At 42.8% G+C, this 23355-nt stretch overlaps 1 protein-coding gene across 1 annotated transcript in view; it reads right to left on the reverse strand.

The window, feature by feature from the left end:
• Positions 1 to 16706: 16706 nt before the first annotated feature.
• Positions 16707 to 23355, reverse strand: part of slc25a16 (solute carrier family 25 member 16) — a 144279-nt gene continuing 137630 nt past the window's right edge. Inside the window, exon 9 of the mRNA XM_068052382.1 lies at positions 16707 to 17401. Within this exon, the coding sequence (XP_067908483.1) occupies positions 17245 to 17401 (157 nt within the window). The 3' untranslated portion in view covers positions 16707 to 17244. The remainder of the gene's footprint in view (positions 17402 to 23355) is intronic.

The following is a 23355-nucleotide window of genomic DNA, read 5'->3' on the forward strand; positions in this document are numbered from 1 at the left end:
GCAGTTCCCCTTCAACCTGAACGCCACGGGCACAGTCTTCACTAAAATGACGCACAACTCCAGAACCTCCTCAGCTCTGCTCACAACAGACTTGATGGCATGGGTACATCTTAAGTAATGGAAACAGCTGCAACAACTCACATCCACCCTTTGCCAGCTCCTGCATCCAGTCTTTACTTTCTTCAGGTTGCTGGCACTCCACCGCCATGTAATCTGAGCTTGGATGGCTGTCTTTTAATCTGATTCTAACCAGTTTCTGTTTCACCAGAAACCTGAGGTTTGTTTCCCTTTCAGTTTGGGTTCATCTAAAAAACAAAGCAGCTTTGAAACCAGGGTCAGTGCATTTAACAGAACATTCGACAAGTCATCTGTTCAGACATCAGCTCACACGCACTCCTCCACTGGTCCCACAAAACTGCACATTTCTTCACACAGCTCACACTTCTCTGCATTGAATTTTATCTGCCATCTGTCTGTCCATTCCACCAGCCCAGGTCCGCTTAAATTTTACTATCTTCCTCACTGTTTATTACACTTCCAAGTTACTTGTCATCTGCAACTTTTGAAACTGTGCCCCACACTTTTAAGACAAAGTCATTATTGTATGTCAAAACAGCTGTAGTTGCAGTGCTGAACCCTGAGGATCACCACTGTACATCTCCCTCCAGTCTGAAAGACAGCTACATGTTACAGCTCTATTTTCTGTCCCTTAGGCAATTTTGCATTCATGCTGTTCCTGCCCCATTTATAGCATGGACTTCAATTTTGCTAATGAGTCTAACATGTGGTATTTCATTAAATACCTTTCAAAGGTCCACATGCAAATAATCTGCACTGCTCTCATCCACACAGTTACTTCATCAAAACTCAAACAGGTTAACCAAACAGGATTGGCTCTTAATAAATCTGTGCTACCTTTCCTTTATTCAGCTGTACTCATTAGAACATTAGAACATTACAGCGCAGTACAGGCCCTTCGGCCCTCGATGTTGCGCCGACCATCTGACCTACACTATTCCATTTTCATCCATATGTCTATCCAATGACCACTTAAATGCCCTTAAAGTTGGCGAGTCTACTACTGTTGCAGGCAGGGCGTTCCACGCCCCTACTACTCTCTGCGTAAAGAAACTACCTCTGACATCTGTCCTATATCTTTCACCCCTCAACTTAAACACCCCTCGTGTTTGCCATCATCATCCGAGGAAAAAGACTCTCACTATCCACCCTATCTAACCCTCTGATTATCTTGTATGTCTCTATTAAGTCACCTCTCCTCCTCCTTCTCTCTAACGAAAACAACCCCAAGTCCCTCAGCCTTTCCTCGTAAGACCTTCCTTCCATACCAGGCAACATCCTAGTAAATCTCCTCTGCACCCTTTCCAAAGCTTCCACATCCTTCCTATAATGCGGTGACCAGAACTGCACGCAATACTCAAGGTGCGGCCTCACCAGAGTTTTGTACAGCTGCATCATGACCTCGTGGCTCCGAAACTCGATCCCCCTACTAATAAAAGCTAACACACCATATGCCTTCTTAACAGCCCTATTAACCTGGGTAGCAACTTTCAGGGATTTATGTACCTGGACACCAAGATCTCTCTGCTCATCTACACTACCAAGAATCTTCCCATTAGCCCAGTACTCTGCATTGCTGTTACTCCTTCCAAAGTGAATCACCTCACACTTCTCCGCATTAAACTCCATTTGCCATCTCACAGCCCAGCTCTGCAGCCTATCTATGTCCCTCTGTACCCTACAACACCCTTCGACACTATCCACAACTCCACCGACCTTCGTGTCATCCGCAAATTTACTAACCCACCCTTCTACACCCTCATCCAGGTCATTTATAAAAATGACAAACAGCAGTGGCCCCAAAACAGAACCTTGCGGTACACCACTAGTAACTAAACTCCAGGATGAACATTTGCCATCAACCACCACCCTCTGTCTTCTTTCAGCTAGCCAATTTCTGATCCAAAGCTCTAAATCACCTTCAACCCCATACTTCCGTATTTTCTGCAATAGCCTACCGTGGGGAACCTTATCAAACGCCTTACTGAAATCCATATACACCACATCCAAATGCTTGTTAATTTTCTCCCTGATTATAGTTTCCAAAAGCTTCCCCACCACTGATGTCAAACTGACTGTCTAGTAGTAATTGTCAGGTTTATCCCTGCCAGTCTTTGACTCCAATTTACCTGGGCCAGATCCCTCCTCCATTTGCTGAAATTAGACCTCCAGTTAAGTATTTTATTCTGGATTGCTCATCTTTCTTCATAGCTAATTTAAACCTTACGATACTATGACCTTCACTGGGTCTTGGTCCAACAACACCTCAATTTTAAAATCCTTATTCTTGCTTTCAAATTCCTTCATGGCCTCACCCTTCCTTATCTGTGACCTCCTGCAGCCCTACAAGCCTTTGAGATCTCTACACTCCTCCAATTCTGGCCTCTTGCGTATCCCCAATTTCCGTCGCTCCACCATTGGTGGCTGTACTTTCAGCTTCCTTGGTTTGAAGCTCTGTAATTCCCTAATTCATAGAGCCATTACAGCACAGAAGGAGGCCATTCATCTCATTGAGTCTGTCGGCTCTCTGTAGAACAATCTAGTCAGTCCAGTTCTCCTGCTCTAGCTCTGCAAGTTTATTTCCCTCAAGCGCCCATCCAATTTCCTCTTGAAATCATTCATTACCCCTGCTTCCACCACCCTCATGAGCAGTGAATTCCAGGTCATTGCCACTTACTGCGTAAAAAGGTTCTTCCTCACATTCCTGCAGAATCTCTTTCCCAAAACTTTAAATCTGTGTTCTCAGTCCTTGTACCATCAGTTAATGGGAACAGCTTTTTTTTTGTCTACCTTATCCAAACCTGTCATTAACTTGCACACCTCTATCAGATTTCTTCCTTAAAAGATCACCCATTGTTCCATTAGTTTTTCCTATCAGTCTTTGGTTCAATTTTACCCTAAACATATCCCCTCTCACCCCACTGAAGTTAGCCCTCTTCCAATTTAGTAGTTTTAATTTAGGTTGTACCTTGCTTTTTGCCATCATTCATCTAAACCTTATGATACGATGATCACTCTTTTTCCAAGTGTTCCCCCAAAGACACTTGTTCCATTTGACCCACTTCATTCCCCAGCATCAATCCAGGAACGCTTCCTTCCTAGTTGGACTGAGAACATACTGGTCAGGACATATTTCAGAAATTGCTCCTCCACCACTACCGCCACCCCCCATTCCGGGCCGCTTATCCTTGATTCTAACATTATCCCAAACGAGTTAACGTTTCAGGTAAATAACCGTTCATGATGTTCTGATGAAAGGTTACTGACCTGGAACGTTAACTCTGTTTCTATTTGCACAGATGCTGCCTGGTCTGCTGAGTACTTCCAGCATTTTCTGTTTTTATTCCAATGTAGAGAAAGGTCTACAGTTTTTAAAAAAATATATAAGGTAGTGTTTATTTAGGGAATCAAAGTCCCTAGTATAAATAATCTAATTTTTGGGTAATTTAACAGAGTAAATGAAGGATAATTAAGCGCATCAAAAGGAACAGAGTCGGAGACCAGAGACAGAGAGAAAACAGAAGCGAGAGCAGGAACAGTGGACCTGCTTGACCAACAAAAATCAAAGTGTGACGTCACAGGAGAGCTGGTAAGTGACTGGTGGGTATTTCTTCCGTGTCTCTTTTTTGTTTTGGCCAAGTGATTTAAATCAGGAGATGTCATTACAGGTTAAGAGTACACTTAAATAATTGTTTTTTAAAAAAATACTGAGATCCAAATTAATTAATTAAATAGAATAGAGATGGCTGGACAGACGATGTGTTGCAGCTGTAGTATGTGGGAGCTGGTGAACGCCGGTGCGATCCACGGTGAACACATCTGCAGCAAGTGCTGGCTGCTCAAGGAACTTCAGCTCAGAGTTGATGAGCTGGAGTTCGAGCTGCAGACACTGCGACACATCAGGGAGGGGGAGAGTTACCTGGACACTGTGTTTCAGGAGACAGTCACACCCCTTAGATTAATTACATCCAATTTGGACCGTGGTCAGGGACAGAAGGGTGCGACAGCCAGTGAGGCAGGTATGGGGATCCAGAATTTAGCTTTGGAGGGGTCTCAGTCAGTGCCCTTATCCAATAGGTACAAGGTTCTTGCTCCTGGTGTGGACGAGGGCACAGACTGCAGGGAGGATGAGCGAACTGACCACAGCACCGTGGTTCAGAGTGCCATTCAAGTGGGGGGAGAAAAGAGAAATGCAGTTGTAATAGGGGATAATATAGTTAGGGGGAATAGATACTGTTCTCCGCAGCAAAGATAGAGAGTTCCAAAGACTGTGTTGCCATCCTGGTGCCAAGGTTAAGGACATCTCTTCTGGGCTGGAGAGGAACTTGGAGAGGGAGGGAAAGGATCCAGTTGTCGTGGCCAACGTAGGTACCAACGACATAGATAGGACAAGGAAAGAGGTTCTGCTGAGGGACTATGAGCAGCTCGGGGCTAAATTAAAAAGCAGAACCACAAAGGTAATAATCTCCGGATTACTACCTGAGCCATGTGCAAATTGGTGTAGGGTAAATAGGATTAGAGAGGTAAATTCGTGGCTCAAAGATTGGTGTGGGAGAAATGGGTTCCGATTCATGGGACACTGGCACCAGTACTGGGGAAAGAGAGAGCAGTTCCGTTGGGATGGGCTTCACTTGAACCATGCTGGGACCAGTGTCCAACTAGGGTTGTAGATAAGAAGGCTTTAACTAAAGAGTGGGGGGGGGGGAGGATTCAACTGAAGGGAAGTTTAAAAAGTCAAAAAGTAACGAGAGAGCAGAGGTGCAGGGTAGCGAAGGCACATACATTAATCAGAGTGTGACAGGAAAGGACAGAGAACACAAGCATCAGAGTACAGCAGAAATTAGAACCAGAGTAGGTAAAAATGGTAAAAGGTCAAAGCTTAAGGCTCTTTATCTGAATGCACATAGCATTTGTAACAAGATAGATGAGCTAACAGCACAAATAGAAATAAATGAATATGATTTGATAGCTATCACAGAGACATGGCTACAGGATGACCAGGACTGGAAATTCGATGTTCAAGGATATTCGACGTTCCGGAAGAATAGGCAGAAAAGAAAAGGAGGTGGGGTAGCTTTGTTAATAAAGGAAGGTATCAGTGCAGTTGTGAGTAATGATTGAGATGTAATAGATCATGACGCAGAATCAGTTTGCGTGGAAATAAGGAATAGCAAGGGAAAGAAATCAGGGGTGGGAGTGGTCTACAGGACCCCGAGGAGTTGCCTCTCTGTAAGACAAAGTATTAATCAGGAAATAATGGAGGCGTGTAAGAAGGGTACTACAATTATCAGGATACCCGGTGAGTCTAACATCAGTGGTAGGGAAATTATTGGAAAAAATTCTGAGAGACAGGATTAATCTCTACTTGGAGAGGCAGGGATTAATCAGGGATAGTCAGCATGGCTTTGTCAGGGGGAGATCATGTCTAACTAACTTGATTGAATTTTTCGAGGCAGTGACTAGATGTGTAGATGAGGGTAAAGCAGTTGATGTAGTCTACGTGGACTTCAGTAAGGCTTTTGATAAGGTCCCGCATGGGAGATTGGTTAAGAAGGTAAGAGCCCATGGGATCCAGGGCAATTTGGATCCAAAATTGGCTTAGTGGCAGGAGGCAGATGGTAATGGTCAAGGGTTGTTTTTGCGAGTGGAAGCCTGTGACCAGTGGTGTACCACAGGGATCGGTGGGTCCCTTGCTGTTTGTAGTGTACATTAATGATTTAGACGTGAATACAGGAGGTATGATCAGTAAGTTCGCAGATGACACGAAAATTGGTGGTGTCGTAAACAGTGAGGAGGAAAGCCTTAGATAACAGGGCAATGAACAAAAAGAACAAAGAACAGTACAGCACAGGAACAGGCCATTCGGCCCTCCAAGCCTGCAGCGATCTTGATGCCTGCCTAAACTAAAACCTTCTACACTTCCGGGGACCATATCCCTCTATTCCCATCCTATTCATGTATTTGTCAAGATGCCTCTTAAACGTCGCTATCGTACCTGCTTCCACCACCTCCCCCAGCAGCAAGTTCCAGGCTCTCACCACCCTCTGTGTAAAGAACTTGCCTCGCACATCCCCTCTAAACTTTGCCCCTCACACCTCAGGAACCCTCACAACATTTAAGAAGTATTTAGATGAGTACTTAAATGCCACAGCATACAAGGCTACGGGCCAAGTGCTGGAAAATGGGATTAGGATAGTTAGGTGCTCAATGGCTTGCAAAGACACGATGGGCCGAATGGCCTGTTTCTGTGCTGTATAACTCTACGGGTGATTTTAATCTGCATATAGACTGGACAAATCAAATTGACAAGGGGAACATGGAAGATGAATTTGTAGAGTGCATCAGGGATTGATTCTTAGAAGAATACGTTGCAGAACCTACCCGGGAACAGGCTATTTTAGAATTGGTAATGTGTAATGAGGTAGAAGTAATAAGAGATCTCGTAGTCAAAGATAATCTAGGGGGAAGCGATCATAACATGATCGAATTTCAAATTCAGTTTGAGGGTGAGCAACTCGGGTCTCAAACCAGTAGCTTCAATTTAAACAAGGGCATTAACAGAGGTATGAAGAGAGTTGTCTAAAGCAGGCTGGGAAAATAGACTAAAGGGAAAGTCAGTAGATGAGCAGTGACAGACTTTTAAGCAGATGTTTCATAACACTCAGCAAACATTTATTCCAGTCAGAAGGAAGGACTCGATGAGAATGATGAACCACCTGTGGATAACAAAGGATGTTAAGGAGAGTATCAAATCAAAAACAAAGGTGTACAATGTGGCGAAAGCTAGTTGTAGGCCAGAGGATTGGGAATTTTCTGGAAACCAGCAGCGGATGACAAAAAAAAAGAGGGAGAAAATTGATTGAGAGTAAATTGGCAAGAAATACAAAAACAAACAGTAAGAGCTTCTACAGATATATGAAAAGGAAGAGAGTACCTAAAGTAAGTGTGGGACCCTTAGAAGACGAGATAGGGGAATTAATAACAGGGAACAGGGAAATGGCAGATAATTTAAACCAATATTTTGCAACAGTCTTCACGGTGGAGGACACTATAAACATCCCAACAATAATAGATGAGCAAGGTGTAAATGGGAGAGAGAAACTTATAACAATCTCTATCACGAGGCAAAAGGTGCTTGACAAGCTGATGGGACTAAAGGCAGACAAGTCACCAGGACCTGATGGCCTGCATCCAAAGATTTGAAAAGAAGTGGCTGCAGGGATAGTGGAGGCATTGGTCATAATATACCAAAACTCACTGGTAGGGTACCAGCGGATTAGTAAACCGCTAATGTGACGCCCCTATTCAAGAAAGGAGGGAGACAGAAAGTGGGAAACTACAGACCAGTTAGCTTAACATCTGTCATTGGGGAAAATGCTAGAGTCCATTATTAAGGAAGAAATAGCAGGACATTTAGAAAAACATAATGCAATCAAACAGAGTCAACATGGTTTTATGAGAGGGAAATCATGTTTGACAAATTTGTTAGAGTTCTTTGAGGATATAACAAGCAGAGTGGATAAAGGGGAACTGGTATATGGAGTGTATTTGGATTTTCAGAAGGCGTTCAATAGGTGCCACATAAAAGGTTATTGCACAAAACAAAAGCTCAGGGTATTGGGGGTAATGTGTTGGCATGGATTGAAGATTGGCTAACACACAGAAGGCAGAGAGTCGGGATCAATGGGTCTTTTTCAGGTTGGAAAGCTGTAACTAGTGGGGTGCTACAAGGATCAGTCCTAGGGCCTCAACTATTTACTATTGATATCAATGACTTGGAGGAAGGGACAGAGTGTAGTGTATCCAAATTTTCTGACGATACAAAAATAGGTGGGAAGGCATGTTGTGATGAGGACACAAAGAATCTGCAAAGGGATATAGATAGGTTAAGTGAGTGGGCAAAAACTTGGCAGATGGAGTTCAATGTGGGAAAGTGTGAGGTCATCCACTTTGGTAGGAAGAATAAAAAGGCAGATTATTATTTAGATGGAGAAAGACTACAAAATACTGTAGTACAGAGGGATCTGGGTGTTCTTGTACATGAAACACAAAATGTTAGTATGCAGGTGCAGCAAGTAATTAGGAAGGCAAATGGAATTTTGGCCTTTATTGCTAGGGAGTTACAGTTTAAAAATAGGGAAGTCTTGTTACAACTGTACAGGGTGTTGGTGAGGCCACACCTGGAGTACTGTGTAAAGAAGGATATACTAGCATTGGAGGCAGTTCAGAAAAGGTTCACTAGGCTGATTCCTGCGATGAAGGGATTGTCTTATCAAGAACGGCTAAACAGGGTAGGCCTTTATTCATTGGAGTTCAGAAGAATGAGAGGTGATCTTATTGAAACATATAAGATTCTAAGGGGGTCTGACAGGGTAGATGTTGAGAATATGTTTCCACTGGGGGAGGGAATCTCGAACTAGGGGACATATTTACAGAATAAGGGGTCACACATTTAAAACTGAGATGCGAAGGAATTTATTCTCTTAGAAGTGGTGAATCTCTGGAATTTTCTACCTCAGAGAGTTGTGGAGGCTAGATCACTAAATGTATTTAAGGAGGAGGTAGATAGATTTTTGAAATCTCGGGGAGTCAAGGGTTATGCAGAGCAGGCCCGAAAGAGGAGTTGAGGCCTGGGATAGATCAGCCATGATCTTAATATATGGCGGGGCAGGCTTGAGGGGCTGAATGGCCTACTCCTGCTCCTATTTCTTATTTTCTTATGTAACAGCATCTGCAGTACTTTGATTTTGCATTATCCGAATCCGATATTTAGGTAAAGTCCCCGATATCACCACTCTATAGCTCTTGCACATATCTGTGATTTCCCTGCAGATTTGTTTCTCTCTCCCTCTATTTGCATCTCTGTCACTCTGCCTCTTTCTCCTCCTTAAGATGCTCCTCAAAACCAACCTCTTTGATTAAACTCTTGGTCATCTATCCTGATATCCCTTATGTGGCTCAGTGGTTTTATTACTATCACTCTCGGTAAGCACCTTGGGACATTTTACTATGCTAAATGCACTACATTGTTATTTTTATTGTTGTGATCACTATTCCCGAGATGCTCCCTGATCTTGGCATTCTCCACTTGACCCTCTTCATTCCCTAGGACTAGTTCTAGCAATACCTCCTTCCTCATTGGGCAGGAAATATACCAAGAAAATTTTCCTAAACACATTTAGAAACTCCTCTCCTTAACACAATCACTACCCCATTCAATGCATTATTACTACCCAAAAGCCTTACACCTCTCGGTAATTTCTTTCCAAATCTGCTCCTCTATCTCCTTCCTGCTATTTGATGACCTATAAAATACAAGTAGTGTAGTAGCTCCATTATTGTTTCTTAACTCCAACCAAATAGATTCTGTCTTTTAACTCTCAGGACATTCTCGCTTTCTAGCACTGTTAACATTTTCCTAATCAAAACTGCTCTCCTTTTCTCATAAGAATATAAGAAATAGAAGCTAGCGTAGATCATTTGGCCCTTTGAGTGCTGTGCCAATCAACAAGATTGCAACCGATCTTTGACCTCAACTCCACTCTCCCACATTATCCCTAAATCCCTTAATGCCCGTAGTCCCCAAAAATCTATCAACCTCTGTCTTGAATATACTCAACAACTGCACATCTACAGCTCCTCAAATATTCACAACCTTTTGAGCGGAGAAATTTCTCCTTATCTCAGTCCTAAATGATCGACCCTGCATTCTGAGGTTGTGGCCCCATGTCCTAGATTCCCCAGCCAGGGGAAACATTTTCTCAGCTCCTTGTCAAGCTCCTTAAGAATTTTATATGTTTCAATTAGATCACCTCTCATTCTTCTAAACTCTGATTAGTATATGCCTAGTCTACTCAATCTCTCCTCATGGGACAATCTCCTCATGGCGGGAACCAGTGTAGTCAATTTTCATTGCACTCCCTCAAAGGCAAGTATGTCCTTCCTTAGGTAAGGAAACAAAAACTGCGCACTGTTACTTTTATACTCAAAACCCTTAGTAACAACAGATAACATACCATTTGCCTTTCTAATTGCTTGCCACACCTGCATGTTAACTTTCTGTGATTTGTGTATAAGGACACCCAGAGCCCTCTGAATGCAAACATTTCCCAGTCTCTCACTGGCAAAAAAATACTTTCTTATTATTTTTCCTACCAAAATGGGTAACTACACTTTTCCACATTGTCTTCCATCTGCCATGTTCTGGTCCACTCAACCAACCTGTCTATATCCCTCAGCAGCCTCTTTGCATCCTCTTCACCACTTACTTCCCACCAAATTTTGTATCATCAGCAAACCTCAGTTCCCTCATCTAATTCATTAATATGGACTGTAAATAGCTGAAGTCCAAGTACTGATCCTTGCAATACCCTGCTAGTTACAACCTGACAATCCGAAAATGTCCCATTTATTAATGCTGTTTGGTGCCCATTAATCAATCCTCAAATCGATGCTAATATAGTACCCCAATCCCAAGTCATAATTTTGTGTAATACTTCTTCTGTGGTACCTTATTGAATGCTTTTCGAAAATCATTATGCTACATCCATCTTACTAGTTAGATCCTCAAAAAACTAACAGATGTGTCAAACATGACTTCTCTTCCTAAAATCCATGTTGACTCTGCTTAACCATATTATAATTTTCTAAGTGCCCTGTTACCACATCCCTAGTAATAAATTTGAGCATTTTCCTACTACTGATGTTAGGCTAACTGGCCTATAGTTCCTCATTTTCTCTCTTCCTCCTTTTTTAAACAGCGGGGTTACGTTTGCTATCTTCCAATCCTTGGGAACTGTTCTGGGATCTAATGAATTCTGGAAGATCAAGACCAAATGCATCCACTATTTCTGCAGTTACCTCTTTTAAAACCCTAGGATGTAGGTCGTCATGTCTGGGCATTTGTTGCCATTTAGTCCCATTAATTTCTCCAGTACTATTTCTTTACTTAGAGTCATTTATAGATCTAATACTACATTTAACTCCTTGTTAGCCAGAGGTGGACCACTTTTTCTGAGGGATTTTTGTGCCTTAATGGAATTTGTTGCAAATTATGTATTAATTCTTTAACTGCTAGCCATTACTTGTCTACTGTCATATCTTTTAATAAAAACAGAAAATGCTGGAAATACTCAGCAGGTCTGGCAGCATCTGTGGAGAGAGAGAAAGAGTTAACACTTCAGGTTGATAACCTTCCAACAGAACTGTGTAATTTTTTTGATGTAGTTTCCCTACCTACCTTAGTCAACTCACCCGTCATACCTACCTAGTTTGCTTTGTATCAATTAAAGTCCTCAGTACCTTGCTCTACGGCAGCGAGGCCTGGACAACGTATGCCAGCCAAGAGCGACGTCTCAATTCATTCCATCTTCGCTGCCTTCGGAGAATACTTGGCATCAGGTGGCAGGACTATATCTCCAACACAGAAGTCCTTGAAGCGGCCAACACCCCCAGCTTATACACACTACTGAGTCAGCGGCGCTTGAGATGGCTTGGCCATGTGAGCCGCATGGAAGATGGCAGGATCCCCAAAGACACATTGTACAGCGAGCTCGCCACTGGTATCAGACCCACCGGCCGTCCATGTCTCCGTTATAAAGACGTCTGCAAACGCGACATGAAATCGTGTGACATTGATCACAAGTCGTGGGAGTCAGTTGCCAGCATTCGCCAGAGCTGGCGGGCAGCCATAAAGACAGGGCTAAATTGTGGCGAGTCGAAGAGACTTAGTAGTTGGCGGGAAAAAAGACAGAGGCGCAAGGGGAGAGCCAACTGTGCAACAGCCCCAACAAACAAATTTCTCTGCAGCACCTGTGGAAGAGCCTGTCACTCCAGAATTGGCCTTTATAGCCACTCCAGGCGCTGCTTCACAAACCACTGACCACCTCCAGGCGCGTATCCATTGTCTCTCGAGATAAGGAGGCCCAAAAGAAATTAAAGACCCTAGTTTTAGACTTCACTAAATCACTTTCAAACTTTACATAAAATTCTATCAAATAATCAGTAGTCACTAGAGGCCCCTTTACTACAAGGTTATTAACTGGCCCTTTCTCATTGCACAATACTAGACCCAAATTAGCCTGTACCCTTGTTGGTTCCTCAGCTGACCTACTTTCCTGCCTATGTGAAAGGCTTATGCTCACAGCACCTGTTCTGAGAATGTTCTTTCATTGCTTTACAGGTTATTGCCAATGTTTTGGAAGTCATTTCACCTACCTTGGACTTTACTCACATTGATCTGAACTTCCTTGCTCAGTCTTCAGTGCAGCATGAGAGCAGTTTATGCAGCTACAGCATGGACACCTGATTAGGAACAAGAGAAGCAGCAACAACAACACCAGCAGCAGCAGGAGCAGCACCAACAGCCTTCTCCGCAGCCACATGCCCACCACAGGACAGAGCAGACAGATAGAGAGCTTCAGCTTGAAGGAAGCAATACCTCTCGCAGAGTATACTGGCAGAGGATCAGCTTCATCAACATGATGGAGCAACAGTGCCTCAGGAGGCTTAGACTTTCATGGCAATCGCTGCTGACATCATGCGGCCTGCTGGAACAAGACCTCCCGTCCAGCAGAGCAGTTGGCCCTGCATTACCAGCGTCGGTCAAGGTCACCAATGTCACCAGTTCTGGTTTGATGTGATTCCTGAGGTTTCATCATGTGATCTCCTGCTTCCAACCATCCCTACCCTCTCCTCCCCTCCCACCATTGGTCGCACCGCACGGCCATCTTCCCAGTGCCCTGCCTTCCCATGCTGATAGGAAAGCAAATAGAAGCTTCATTACCAAATTGGGTGATTCTTGATTGCCCATCAAACAGCCTTTTCGCACCTCACCAACATTTTTGTAACCAGTGACAACAACTTATATCGCACCTTTAATGTAACAAAATGTCCTAAGACGCTTCAAGGAACATTATAAAACAAAGTATGACACCAATTAGGTCAGATGACTAGAAGTTTGGTCAAAGAGGTAGGTAAAGGAGGAGAGTGAGGTGGAGAGGTGTAGTGAGGCTATTCCAGAGCTCCAGGCAACTGAAAGCACGGCCACCAATGGTGAAGCGATTAAAATCAGGGATGCACAAGAGGCCAGAAGTAGAGGAGCACAGATATCTTGGAGGGTTTTGGGGGCTGGAGATTAGAGACAGGGAGGGGTGAGGCTATGGAGGGATTTAAAAACAAGGATGAGAATTTCAAAATCAAGACGTTGCTTGACTGGGAGCCAATGGAGGTCAACGAGCCGAGAGGAGATGGGGAACAGGACCTGGTGCAAGTTCAGACACAGGCAGCAGGGTTTTTGATGACCTCAAACATACGGAAAGTAGAATGTGGGACACCGGCCAGGAATAGTCAAGTCTAGAGGTAACAAAGGCATCAATGAGGGTTTCAGAGGCAGATGGAGGTGGAAATAGGCAGTCTTAGTGATGGCATGAATATCAGGTCAGAAACTCATCTCTGAGTCTAATGTGACACCAAGGTTGCATACAGGTTGTCTTAATCTCAAATAAAAACAGAAACTGCTGGAAATACTCAGCAGGTCAGCCTTTCATCAGAACTGGTCACAGACTTAAAATGTTAACTCTTCTTTGCTCTCCGCAGATGCTGCCTGACCTGCTGAGTATTTCCAGCACTTTGTTTTTATTTCAGATTTCCAGCATCTGCAGTATTTTGCTTTTAGTGTCTTAATCTCAAGGCTGTTGCCAGGAAGAGGGATGGTGTCTGTAGCTACAGAACAGAGTTTGTGGTGGGGACAGAAACAATGGCTTCAGTCTTCCCAATATTTAATTGGAGGAAATTTCTGCTTATCCAGTACTGGATTTTGGATAAGCAGTCTGATAATTTAGCAACAATGGAGTCGTCGAGAGAAGTAGTGGTGAGGTACAGTTGAGTGTCGGCAGCACATGTGAAAACTAACGCTGTGCTTTCGGATTATGTCGCTGAGGGGCAGCACATAGATGAGAAATAGTAGGGGGCCAAGGATAGATCCTTGGGGGACACCAGAGGTTAACTGTGCAGGAGCAGGAAGAGAAACCATTGCAAGTGACTCTCTGGCTATGATTAGATAGATGAGAATGAAACCAAATGAGAGCAGTCCCACCCAACCGGACATCAGTAGAGAGGCATTGAAGGAGAATGGTGTGGTAAACTGTGTCAAAAGAACTGTGTCAAAAGCAGCAGACAGGTCGAGAAGGACGAGAAGGGAAAGTTTACCTTTGTCACAGTCACATAGGATGTTAAAATAAACAAATTATTCAAGGAAAATGAAAATAGCACACACAAATCTTGTTTAATGCCCCATGACTTTTCTCCCAGGTTTGCTCACTGCAGTATCCTGGGGATTAAACTTTAATTCCTGGAGGCTCCAGGGCTGGCAACCACTACATGGACTGAATGAGGCGAATAGCATAGATGCATTTAAGGGAAAGCTAGATAAACGCACGAGGGAGAAAGGAATAGAAGGATGTGCTAATAGGCTTAGATGAGCAGGACTAGAAGGACGCTCATGTGGAGCTTAAACACTGGCATAGACCAACTGGGCAGATGGCCTGTTTTTGGGCAGTACATTCTAAATGACCAGTCCCTGGTGATATTAATCCTTCATACAAGCATATCAATGGAGCAGACAGATGAAGATCTGAGGTTACAGCAAGGGTGGCCCTGCACTCAAGGACAGATCGCTGTGGTAGATGGAGAACCATTTGAGTAGAGGGATCGTATCTACTGGAGGTCATGATTTCTGCATAAGATAGTAGAGCAGAACTATAAAACACAATGATTTCCATTTGAAATGACACTCTGAAGAAATCTGCATCAAAATCAAATCCCTGGAAGTTTACTATCATCATCTAGAGGAGAAGGAATTGGCCAGAACAATTATCATAGAGTCATACAGCATAGAAACAGGCCCTTCGGCCCACCGCGTCCATGCTGACCATAATGCCTATCTATACTAATCCCACCTGCCTGCATTAATTCCATATCCCTCTATGCCTTGCTCATTCAAGTACCCGTCCAGATGCCTCTCAAATGTTGCTACTGTTCCTGCCTCCACCACCTCCTCAGGCAGCTCATTCCAGATACCCACTATTCTTTGTGTGAAAAAATTACTCCTCTGATCCCCTTTAAACCTCCTCCCTCTCACCTTAAATCTATGCCCTCTAGTTTTTAGTCACCCCTACCATGGGAAACAAACTCAGACTATCTACCCTATCTATGCCTCTCATAATTTTATATACCTCTATCATGTCCCCTCTCAGCCTCCTTTGCTCCAGGGAAAACAGACCCAGCCTATCCAATCTCTTTTTATAACTCAAGCCCTCCAAACCAGGCAACATCCTTGTGAATCTTTTTTGCACCCTCTCTAGCTTAATCACATCTTTCCTGTAATGCGGTGACCAGAACTGCACACAGTACTCCAAATGCAGCCTAACCAACGTTATGTACAACTGTACATGACGTCCCAACTCTTGTACTCAATGCCTCGGCCTGAGAAGGCAAGCATGCCATACGCCTTCTTCACCACCCTGTCTACCTGTGTTGCCACTTTCAGGGAACTATGTACTTGCACCCCAAGGTCTCTCTGCTCAACAACACTCCCCAGGGCCCTGTCATTCACTGTATATGTTCTGCCCTGGTTTAACTTCCCAAAATACATCACTTTGCACTTGTCTGTGTTAAATTCCATTTGCCAATTCCTTGCCCACTTTCCCAGTTGATCTTTATTTAAGGTTGTAACCTTGGACAACCTTCTTCACTGTCCACTATACCACCAATTTTGGTGTCACCTGCAAACTTACTAATCATGCCCCCTACATTCACATCCATGTCATTAATATTTATGACAAACAACAGAGGGCCCAGCACCGATCCCTGCGGCACACCACTGGTCACCGGCCTCCAATCTGAAAAACAACCCTCCACTACCACCCTCTGCCTCCTATCACCAAGCCAATTTTGTATCCAATTGGCTAGCTCACCCTGGATCCCATGTGTTCGAACCTTCTGGGCCAGCCTACCATGCGGGTCCTTGTCAAAGGCCTTGCTAAAGTCCATGTAGACAACGTCCATCATCCTACCCTCGTCAATCCTCTTGGTCACCTCCTCCAAAAACTCAATCAAATTTGTGAGACATGATTTCCCACGCACAAAGCCATGCTGACTATCCCTAATCAGACCATGCCTTTCCAAATGCATATAAACCCTGTCTCTCAGAATCCCTTCCAATAACTTTCCCACCACTGATGCAAGGCTCACCGGCCTGTAGTTCCCTGGCTTATCCCTGCTGCCCTTCTTAAATAAAGGCACAACATTAGCTATCCTCCAGTCTTCCGGTACCTCACCAGCAGCTAACGATGATACAAAAATCTCTGCCAGGGCCCCAGCAATCTCCTCCCTTGCTTCCCATAGCATCCTAGGACACACCTGGTCAGGCCCTGGGGATTTATCCACTTTAACGCGCTTCAAAACCTCCAACACCTCCTCCTTTGTAATGTTGATATGCTCCAGTATATCGGTGTTCCCTCCCTTGAACTCACTAGCTTCCATGACCTTCTCCACGGTAAATACAGATGAGAAGTATTCATTTAAGTATTCAATTATTCATAGCACAGAACCAATCTCAAGGACACATCTACAAACATTCACAAAGATTTATTGGAACATCAATTGCCGGTGACTGCAATTATTACAGCATTTTAAAAATTAACATACATCAAATATTTGATCGAGGCTGCAAAAGAAACCTCACATCAAGAAGTTATATTTGTACACATGATTAAATCATATTGAATGGATTGATAATAAAACATTCATACATAAAGTAATATAAAACTGTTGGTGGCCACTGTAGGTCCAATTTGTTGCCCATATTAAACCCATCTTTCTCCCCTCACAGCTGGGATGCAGGGATAAAAATTGATTACCGAAGTGAAATCATGAGGTGACAGGCAGGTGGTGGAAGAGTGCAATCATTTCTACATACCTTAAAACACAAAGCACACTGATGCTGACTTTCAATCCTAATCACAATCAATTACTCCAATTAAATAAATAATGATTTAGTATGCACATCTGATCAGAGCAGTCCCCATCAGGCAGATGTTCTCATGATTGAGAGTCGCAGGATTGCGACGATGAATTCAATAGTCCTGACAACATCCTGAAATGTCCTCAGTTCAGATGAAGAACTTGTCTCATGAGCTCATAGGTGGTAAATGCCACAGCCTGAGATGGGATACACCGGATGTAATTGAGAGTGAGCCCCCGGTAGAGGCCTTTCTGTATTCCATGCACCTTGTAGACATATTTCAGAGTTTTACACATAGACCTTATGGAGAAAAAAAAGGTTAAAACAGGAAATTACTCTTTGCATAAATACACGAGTGTCACAAACAATTTAAGTTTCTCTCTGAATTTACCAGATGATTTTGACCATTGAGGAACCTTTGTATTGATTAACATTAGTTAACAATTTTCATCTAACACATGCAATCCCCTCAGGGAAAGCCTCCAGACGCTCCCCCCACCCCGTCAGTGTGCTGTTGCACGGGGAGAGACACTGACCCCAGGGTCACTACTTAAAGAAGTCTACAACATGGTCTACAACAAATATACATCCTTCTAAGTCACAAAAACCCAACAGGAAAGATGAATCAACCGTGACTAACAAAAGAAGTTAAAGAATGCATTAGATTAAAGGAAGTGGCTTATAAGGTTACCAGCAAAAGTGGTAAGCCCAAGGATAGGGAGCAATTTAGAATCCAGCAAAGGATGACCAAGAAACTGATAAAGGGCAAAAAGAATATGAATGGAAGCTAGTGAAAAACGTAAAGGCGGACTGTAAAAGCTCCTTTAGGTGTGTGAAAAGGAAACGACTAGCAAGGACAAATGTGGGTCCATTACAGGCGGAGACATTAGTATGGAGAATAGGGAAATGGCAGAGAAACTAAACAATTACTTTGTGTCTGTCTTCATGGTGAAAGATACAGATAATCTCCCAGAAATACTAGGGAAGCAAGGGACTTGTGAAAATAAGGAACTGAAAGAAATTAGTATTAATAAAGAGGTAGTACTCAAAAAATTAACTGGATTGAAGGTTGATAAATCTCCTGGATCTGATAAGCTACATCCCAGAGTGTTGAAGGAGGTGTCTATAGAGATAGTGGATGCATTGGTAGCTACCTTTCAAAATTTTTCTATAGTTTCTGAAAAAGTTCCTGCAGAGTGGAAAGTAGCAAATGTAGCCCCACTATTTAAGAAAGGAGGGAGAAAGAAAACTGGGAACTACACACCTGTTAGTTTGACATCAGTAGTCGGGAAAATGTTAGAATCTATTATAAACGATGTGATAACTCAACACTTAGAAAACAATGATATGATTGGGCAGAGTCAACATGGAGTTACAAAAGGGAAATCATGTTTGACAAACCTGTAGGAATTTTTTGAGGATGGTACTTGTAGCAGAGATAAAGGAGAACCAGTGGATGTGGTGTACTTGGATTTTCAGAAGGCTTTTGATAAGGTCCCACACAAAAGGTTCGTAAACAAAATTAGAACACATGAGATTGGGGGTAATTGGGGGTAGTATGGATTGAGAATTGATTAACAGACAGAAAACAGAGAGTAGGAATAAACGGATTATTGAATTCTCAGGGTGGCAGGCTGTTACTAGTGGGGTACCGCAAGGATCAGCGCTGGGGACACAGCTGTTCACAATCTATATAAATTATTTGGATATGAGGACCAAATGTAATATTTCCAAACTTGCTGATGACATAAAACTAAGTGGGAATGTAAGTTGTGAGAAGATGCAACGAGACTTCAAGGGGACCTGGACAGGCTAAGTGAACGGGCAAGACATGGCAGATGGAATATAATGTGAATAAGTGTAAAGTTATCCACTTTGGTAGAAAAACAGAAAGAGGGAGTATTTCTTAAGTGGTGAGAGGTTAGGAAGCAGTAATGTCCAAAGGTACCTGGGTGCCCTTGTTCATGAGTCATTAAAAGCTAGCACTGCAGGTGCAGCAAGAAATTAGGAAGGCAAATGGTATGTTGGCCGTCATTGCAAGGGGTCTTGAGTACAGGAGTAAAGACAACTTGCTGCAATTGGTAAGATCGCACCTGGAGTATTTTGTACGTCTAAGGAAGGATATACTTGCCACAGAGGGAGTATACAGGAGATTCACCAGACTAATCCCTGGGATGGTGGGATTGTTTTACAAGGAGAGATTGAGGAAACTGGGCCTATATTCTCTAGCGTTTCAAAAAATAAGAGGTGATCTTATTGAAACTTACAAAATTCTTACAGGGTGGATGCAGATAGGATGTTTCCCCGGCTGGTCAGTGTAGAACCAGGGAACAGAGTCTCAGAATAAAGGGTTTAAGACTGAGATGAGGAGGAATTTCTTTACTCAGAGGATGGTGAATCTTTGGAATTCTCCACCCCAGAGGGCTATGGAAACTCAATCATCGAGCATGTTCAAGACAGAAATTGATAGATATCTGGATAAGAATGACGTTAAGGATATGGGGATAGTGCCAGAAAGTGGCGTTGAGGTAGATGATCCGCCATGATCTAACTGAATGGTGGAGCAGGCTCGATGGTCTGAATGGCCTATTCCTGTTCCTATGTTCCCACAGGGAGACAGACTATCCCCAGGGTCACTGTGTGCTCTGTCCCACAGGTAGAGAGACTGACCCCAGGTCAGTGTGTGCTGAGAGAGAGTGATCGCCAAACTCAGTCCATCGTTTTACAGACTGCCAAAATCAAAAATTGCTGCAAGCAGGAATCTGGAGCAGAGAGGGAAGGAGGTACTGCTTTTACTTTACTAAATTAGTAACTTAAACTAGATAAACCAATTACTTAATAAAACTAAAATAATTCATTGAATTAAAAAGTTAATTAACTAAACAAATCAAATCAATAAATAAGGTTAGATAGCCATGGCAGGGCAGGTGGTGTGCCGGAACTGCAGCATGTAGGATCCCAGATAACCATGTCTGTGGTAAGTGTCTGCAGTTTAAGCAACTTCGGCTCAGAGTTGTTGAGCTGCAGACATTGTGGGTGCAGGAAGCCATTCATGCGGGGGAGTGAAAAGGAATGTGGATAAGGGACAGTATAGTCAGGGGGTAGATACAACTGGGAGTTCCAAAGCTTGTGTTGCCTTCTCAGTGCCAGGATTAAGGACTTCTCCTTGCAGCTGGAGAAGAACTTGGAATGGGAGGAGGAAGATCCATTTTGTCATGATCCACGTAGGAACCAATGACAAGGGCGGCACAGTGGCGCAGTGGTTAGCACCGCAGCCTCATAGCTCCAGCGACCCGGGTTCAATTCTGGGTACTGTCTGTGTGGAGTTTGCAAGTTCTCCCTGTGTCTGCGTGGGTTTCCTCCGGCTGCTCCGGTTTCCTCCCACATGCCAAAGACTTGCAGGTTGATAGGTAAATTGGCCATTATAAATTACCCCTAGTATAGGTAGGTGGTAGGGAAATATATAGGGACAGGTGGGGATGTGGTAGGAATATGGAATTAGTGTAGGATTAGTATAAATGGGTGGTTGATGGTCGGCACAGACTCGTTGGGCCGAAGGGCCTGTTTCAGTGCTGTATCTCGAAACTAAAGAAACTAAAAAAAGGTAGGTTGAACTAGGAATGATGTTGTGCCGAGGGTTTGAGGAGTTGGGGTCCAAATTAAAAAGCAGAATCTCAAAGGCAATAATCTCTAGATTGTCATCTATACCAGTTGGTACAGGGATAAACAGATTAGAAGGTTAATTGCATGATCTAAAAAGTGGTGTGGGAGGCAGGGGTTTCACTTCATGAGTCACTGGCACCAGTACTGGGGAATGAGGGAGCTGTTCCATTGAGATGAGCTTCATTTAAACTGGACTGGGACCAGGGTCCTGGTGAATGCAATAACTAGGGCAGTAGACAGGGCTTTAAACTAATAAAGGGTCGGGAGGATGCAGGAAAGGGTAAATTCAAAAGCAGCGTTTTGGGTAAAAATAAAAGTGGGTCAGGAAGGAGCAGTGAGAGTAACAAAGGTAATAGAGCATTAGCAACTAAGGTGATGTCAGGGAAAATGAGAAAAAAGTCAAGGGTAAAGGCATTCTACCTGAATTTGAAGCATTCTAATATTTTATTTACTCATTTCATAGCGTGTGGACGCCGCTGACAAGGCCAGCATTTGTTGCCCATCCCTAATTGCTCTTGACAACTGAATTCAGAGGGCAGTTAAGAGTGAACCACTTTGCTATGGGTCTGGAGTCACATGTAGTTCAGACCAGTTAAGGACAGATTTCCTTCCCTGAAGGACATTAGTGAACCACATGAGTTTTTACGACAATCGATGAGTTTCATGTGCACCATTACTGTGACTAGCTTTCAATTCCAGATTTAAAAAAAAATATTAATTGAATTTATTAATTAATTGAAGTTAAATTCCACCAGCTGTCATAGTGGGATTTGAACTCATGTCCCCAGAGTATTAGCTTGGGTTTCTGGATTACTAGTCCAGTGACATTACCACTATACCACAGTCTCCCCAACAAATCAGATGTATTAAAAGCTAAAAATTAATAGGTTTGATCTAACAGCCATTACGGAGATATGATTGTAAAGTGACCAATGTTATAAACTAAATATTCCAGGATACGTTTAGAAGGGAGACACAAAACGGAAAAGGAGCAGGGGTTACCCTGATCATAAAGGTGGAATAAAGACAATAGAGAGAAAGGACCTTAGAAAATCAACAAGTAGAATCAGTTTGGATAGAATGAAGAAACACAAGCAGCAGAAAACATTAGTGGAAGTTGTTTACAGGACCCGAACAGTAATTGTAGTGTGGGGCAGAGTATAAATCAGAAAATTAGAGGTGCACGGTCATAAGGATAATACAGTAATCATGGGGGATATTGATCTTCATATAGACTGGGCAAACCAACTTTGCAGTAATAGTGCGGAGGAAGAGTTCATGGGATTTTTACAAGATAGTTTCCTAGAACAGTATGTCGAGGAACCAGCAAGTGAACAGTTTATTTTGCATCTAGTATTGTGCAATGAGAAAGGTTTAAATAATAATCTTGTAGTAAAGGGGCCCTGGGGGGGGGGGGGGGGGGGGGAGGTGGGAGAACAGTGACCATAATATGATAAAATTATTATACTGAGTTTGAAAGTGAAGTTCAAAACTACAGTCTTAAACCAAAACAAATCAAACTACTTGGGTATGAGGGGCAAGTTGGCTAAGGTAGATTGGGGAGAACTACACTAAAAGATATAATGGCAGACAAGTAATGGCTGGCATTTTAACAATTAATACATAATTTGCAACAAATATACATTCCTTTAAAGCACAAAAACCCTGCAGAAAAAGTGGTCTAACTATAGCTAATGAGAAGAGTTAAAGATAATATTAGAACCACAGAAGAGGTTTATACTGTTGTCAAAAAAGTAGTAAGCCTTTGGATTGGGAAAATTTTAGAAATCAGGAAAAGAGGCCCAAGAAATTGATAAAGAAAGGGAAAAGAGAAGATGAGAGAGAACTAGCAAGGGACACAAGAAAAGATTGTAAACCTTTTATTGGTATGTAAATAGGAGGAGATTAGTGAAAGTAATTATGGCCCCATTAGAGGCAGAGACAGGTGAAATTACAATGGGCAATAATGAAATGGCAGGGACATTAAACAATACTGTGTATCTGTCTTCACAGTAGAAGAAGCAAAAAACATTCCAGAAATAATGGGGAATCAAAGATTGAGCGAGAATGAGGAACTTAAAAGAAATGAATGTAAGTAAAGAAATAGTACTGGAGAAATTAATCGGACGAAGTGGCGACAAATCCCATGGACCTGATGACCTGCATCCTAGCGTTTTAAAAGAGGTAGCTGCAGAAATAGTGGATGCATTGGTTTTGATCCTCCAGAATTCCTTAATTTTGGAACAGTTTGGATTAGAAGATAGCAAACATAACCTGCTATTTATAAAAGGAAGAGCGAAAACAGGGAACTATAGGCCAGTTAGCCTAATATGAGTAGTAGGCAAAATGCAAGAATCTATTATTAGGGGGACATGGTAACAAGGCACTTGGAAAATCTTAATATGATTAAGTAGAGTCAACATGAATTTTTGAAAAAATCTTGTTTGACAGGCTGGATAAGGGGGAACCAGTGAATGTAGTGCACTTGGATTTTCAAAAAATCTTCTATAAGGTGCCATACAAGATGTTAGAACTCATGGGATTAGGTGTAATTTATTAGTATGGATTGAGGATTGTTTAATGGACAGAAA

The sequence above is a fragment of the Heterodontus francisci genome, chromosome 20, assembly GCF_036365525.1.
Source record: "Heterodontus francisci isolate sHetFra1 chromosome 20, sHetFra1.hap1, whole genome shotgun sequence".
Classification (NCBI taxonomy): domain Eukaryota; kingdom Metazoa; phylum Chordata; class Chondrichthyes; order Heterodontiformes; family Heterodontidae; genus Heterodontus; species Heterodontus francisci.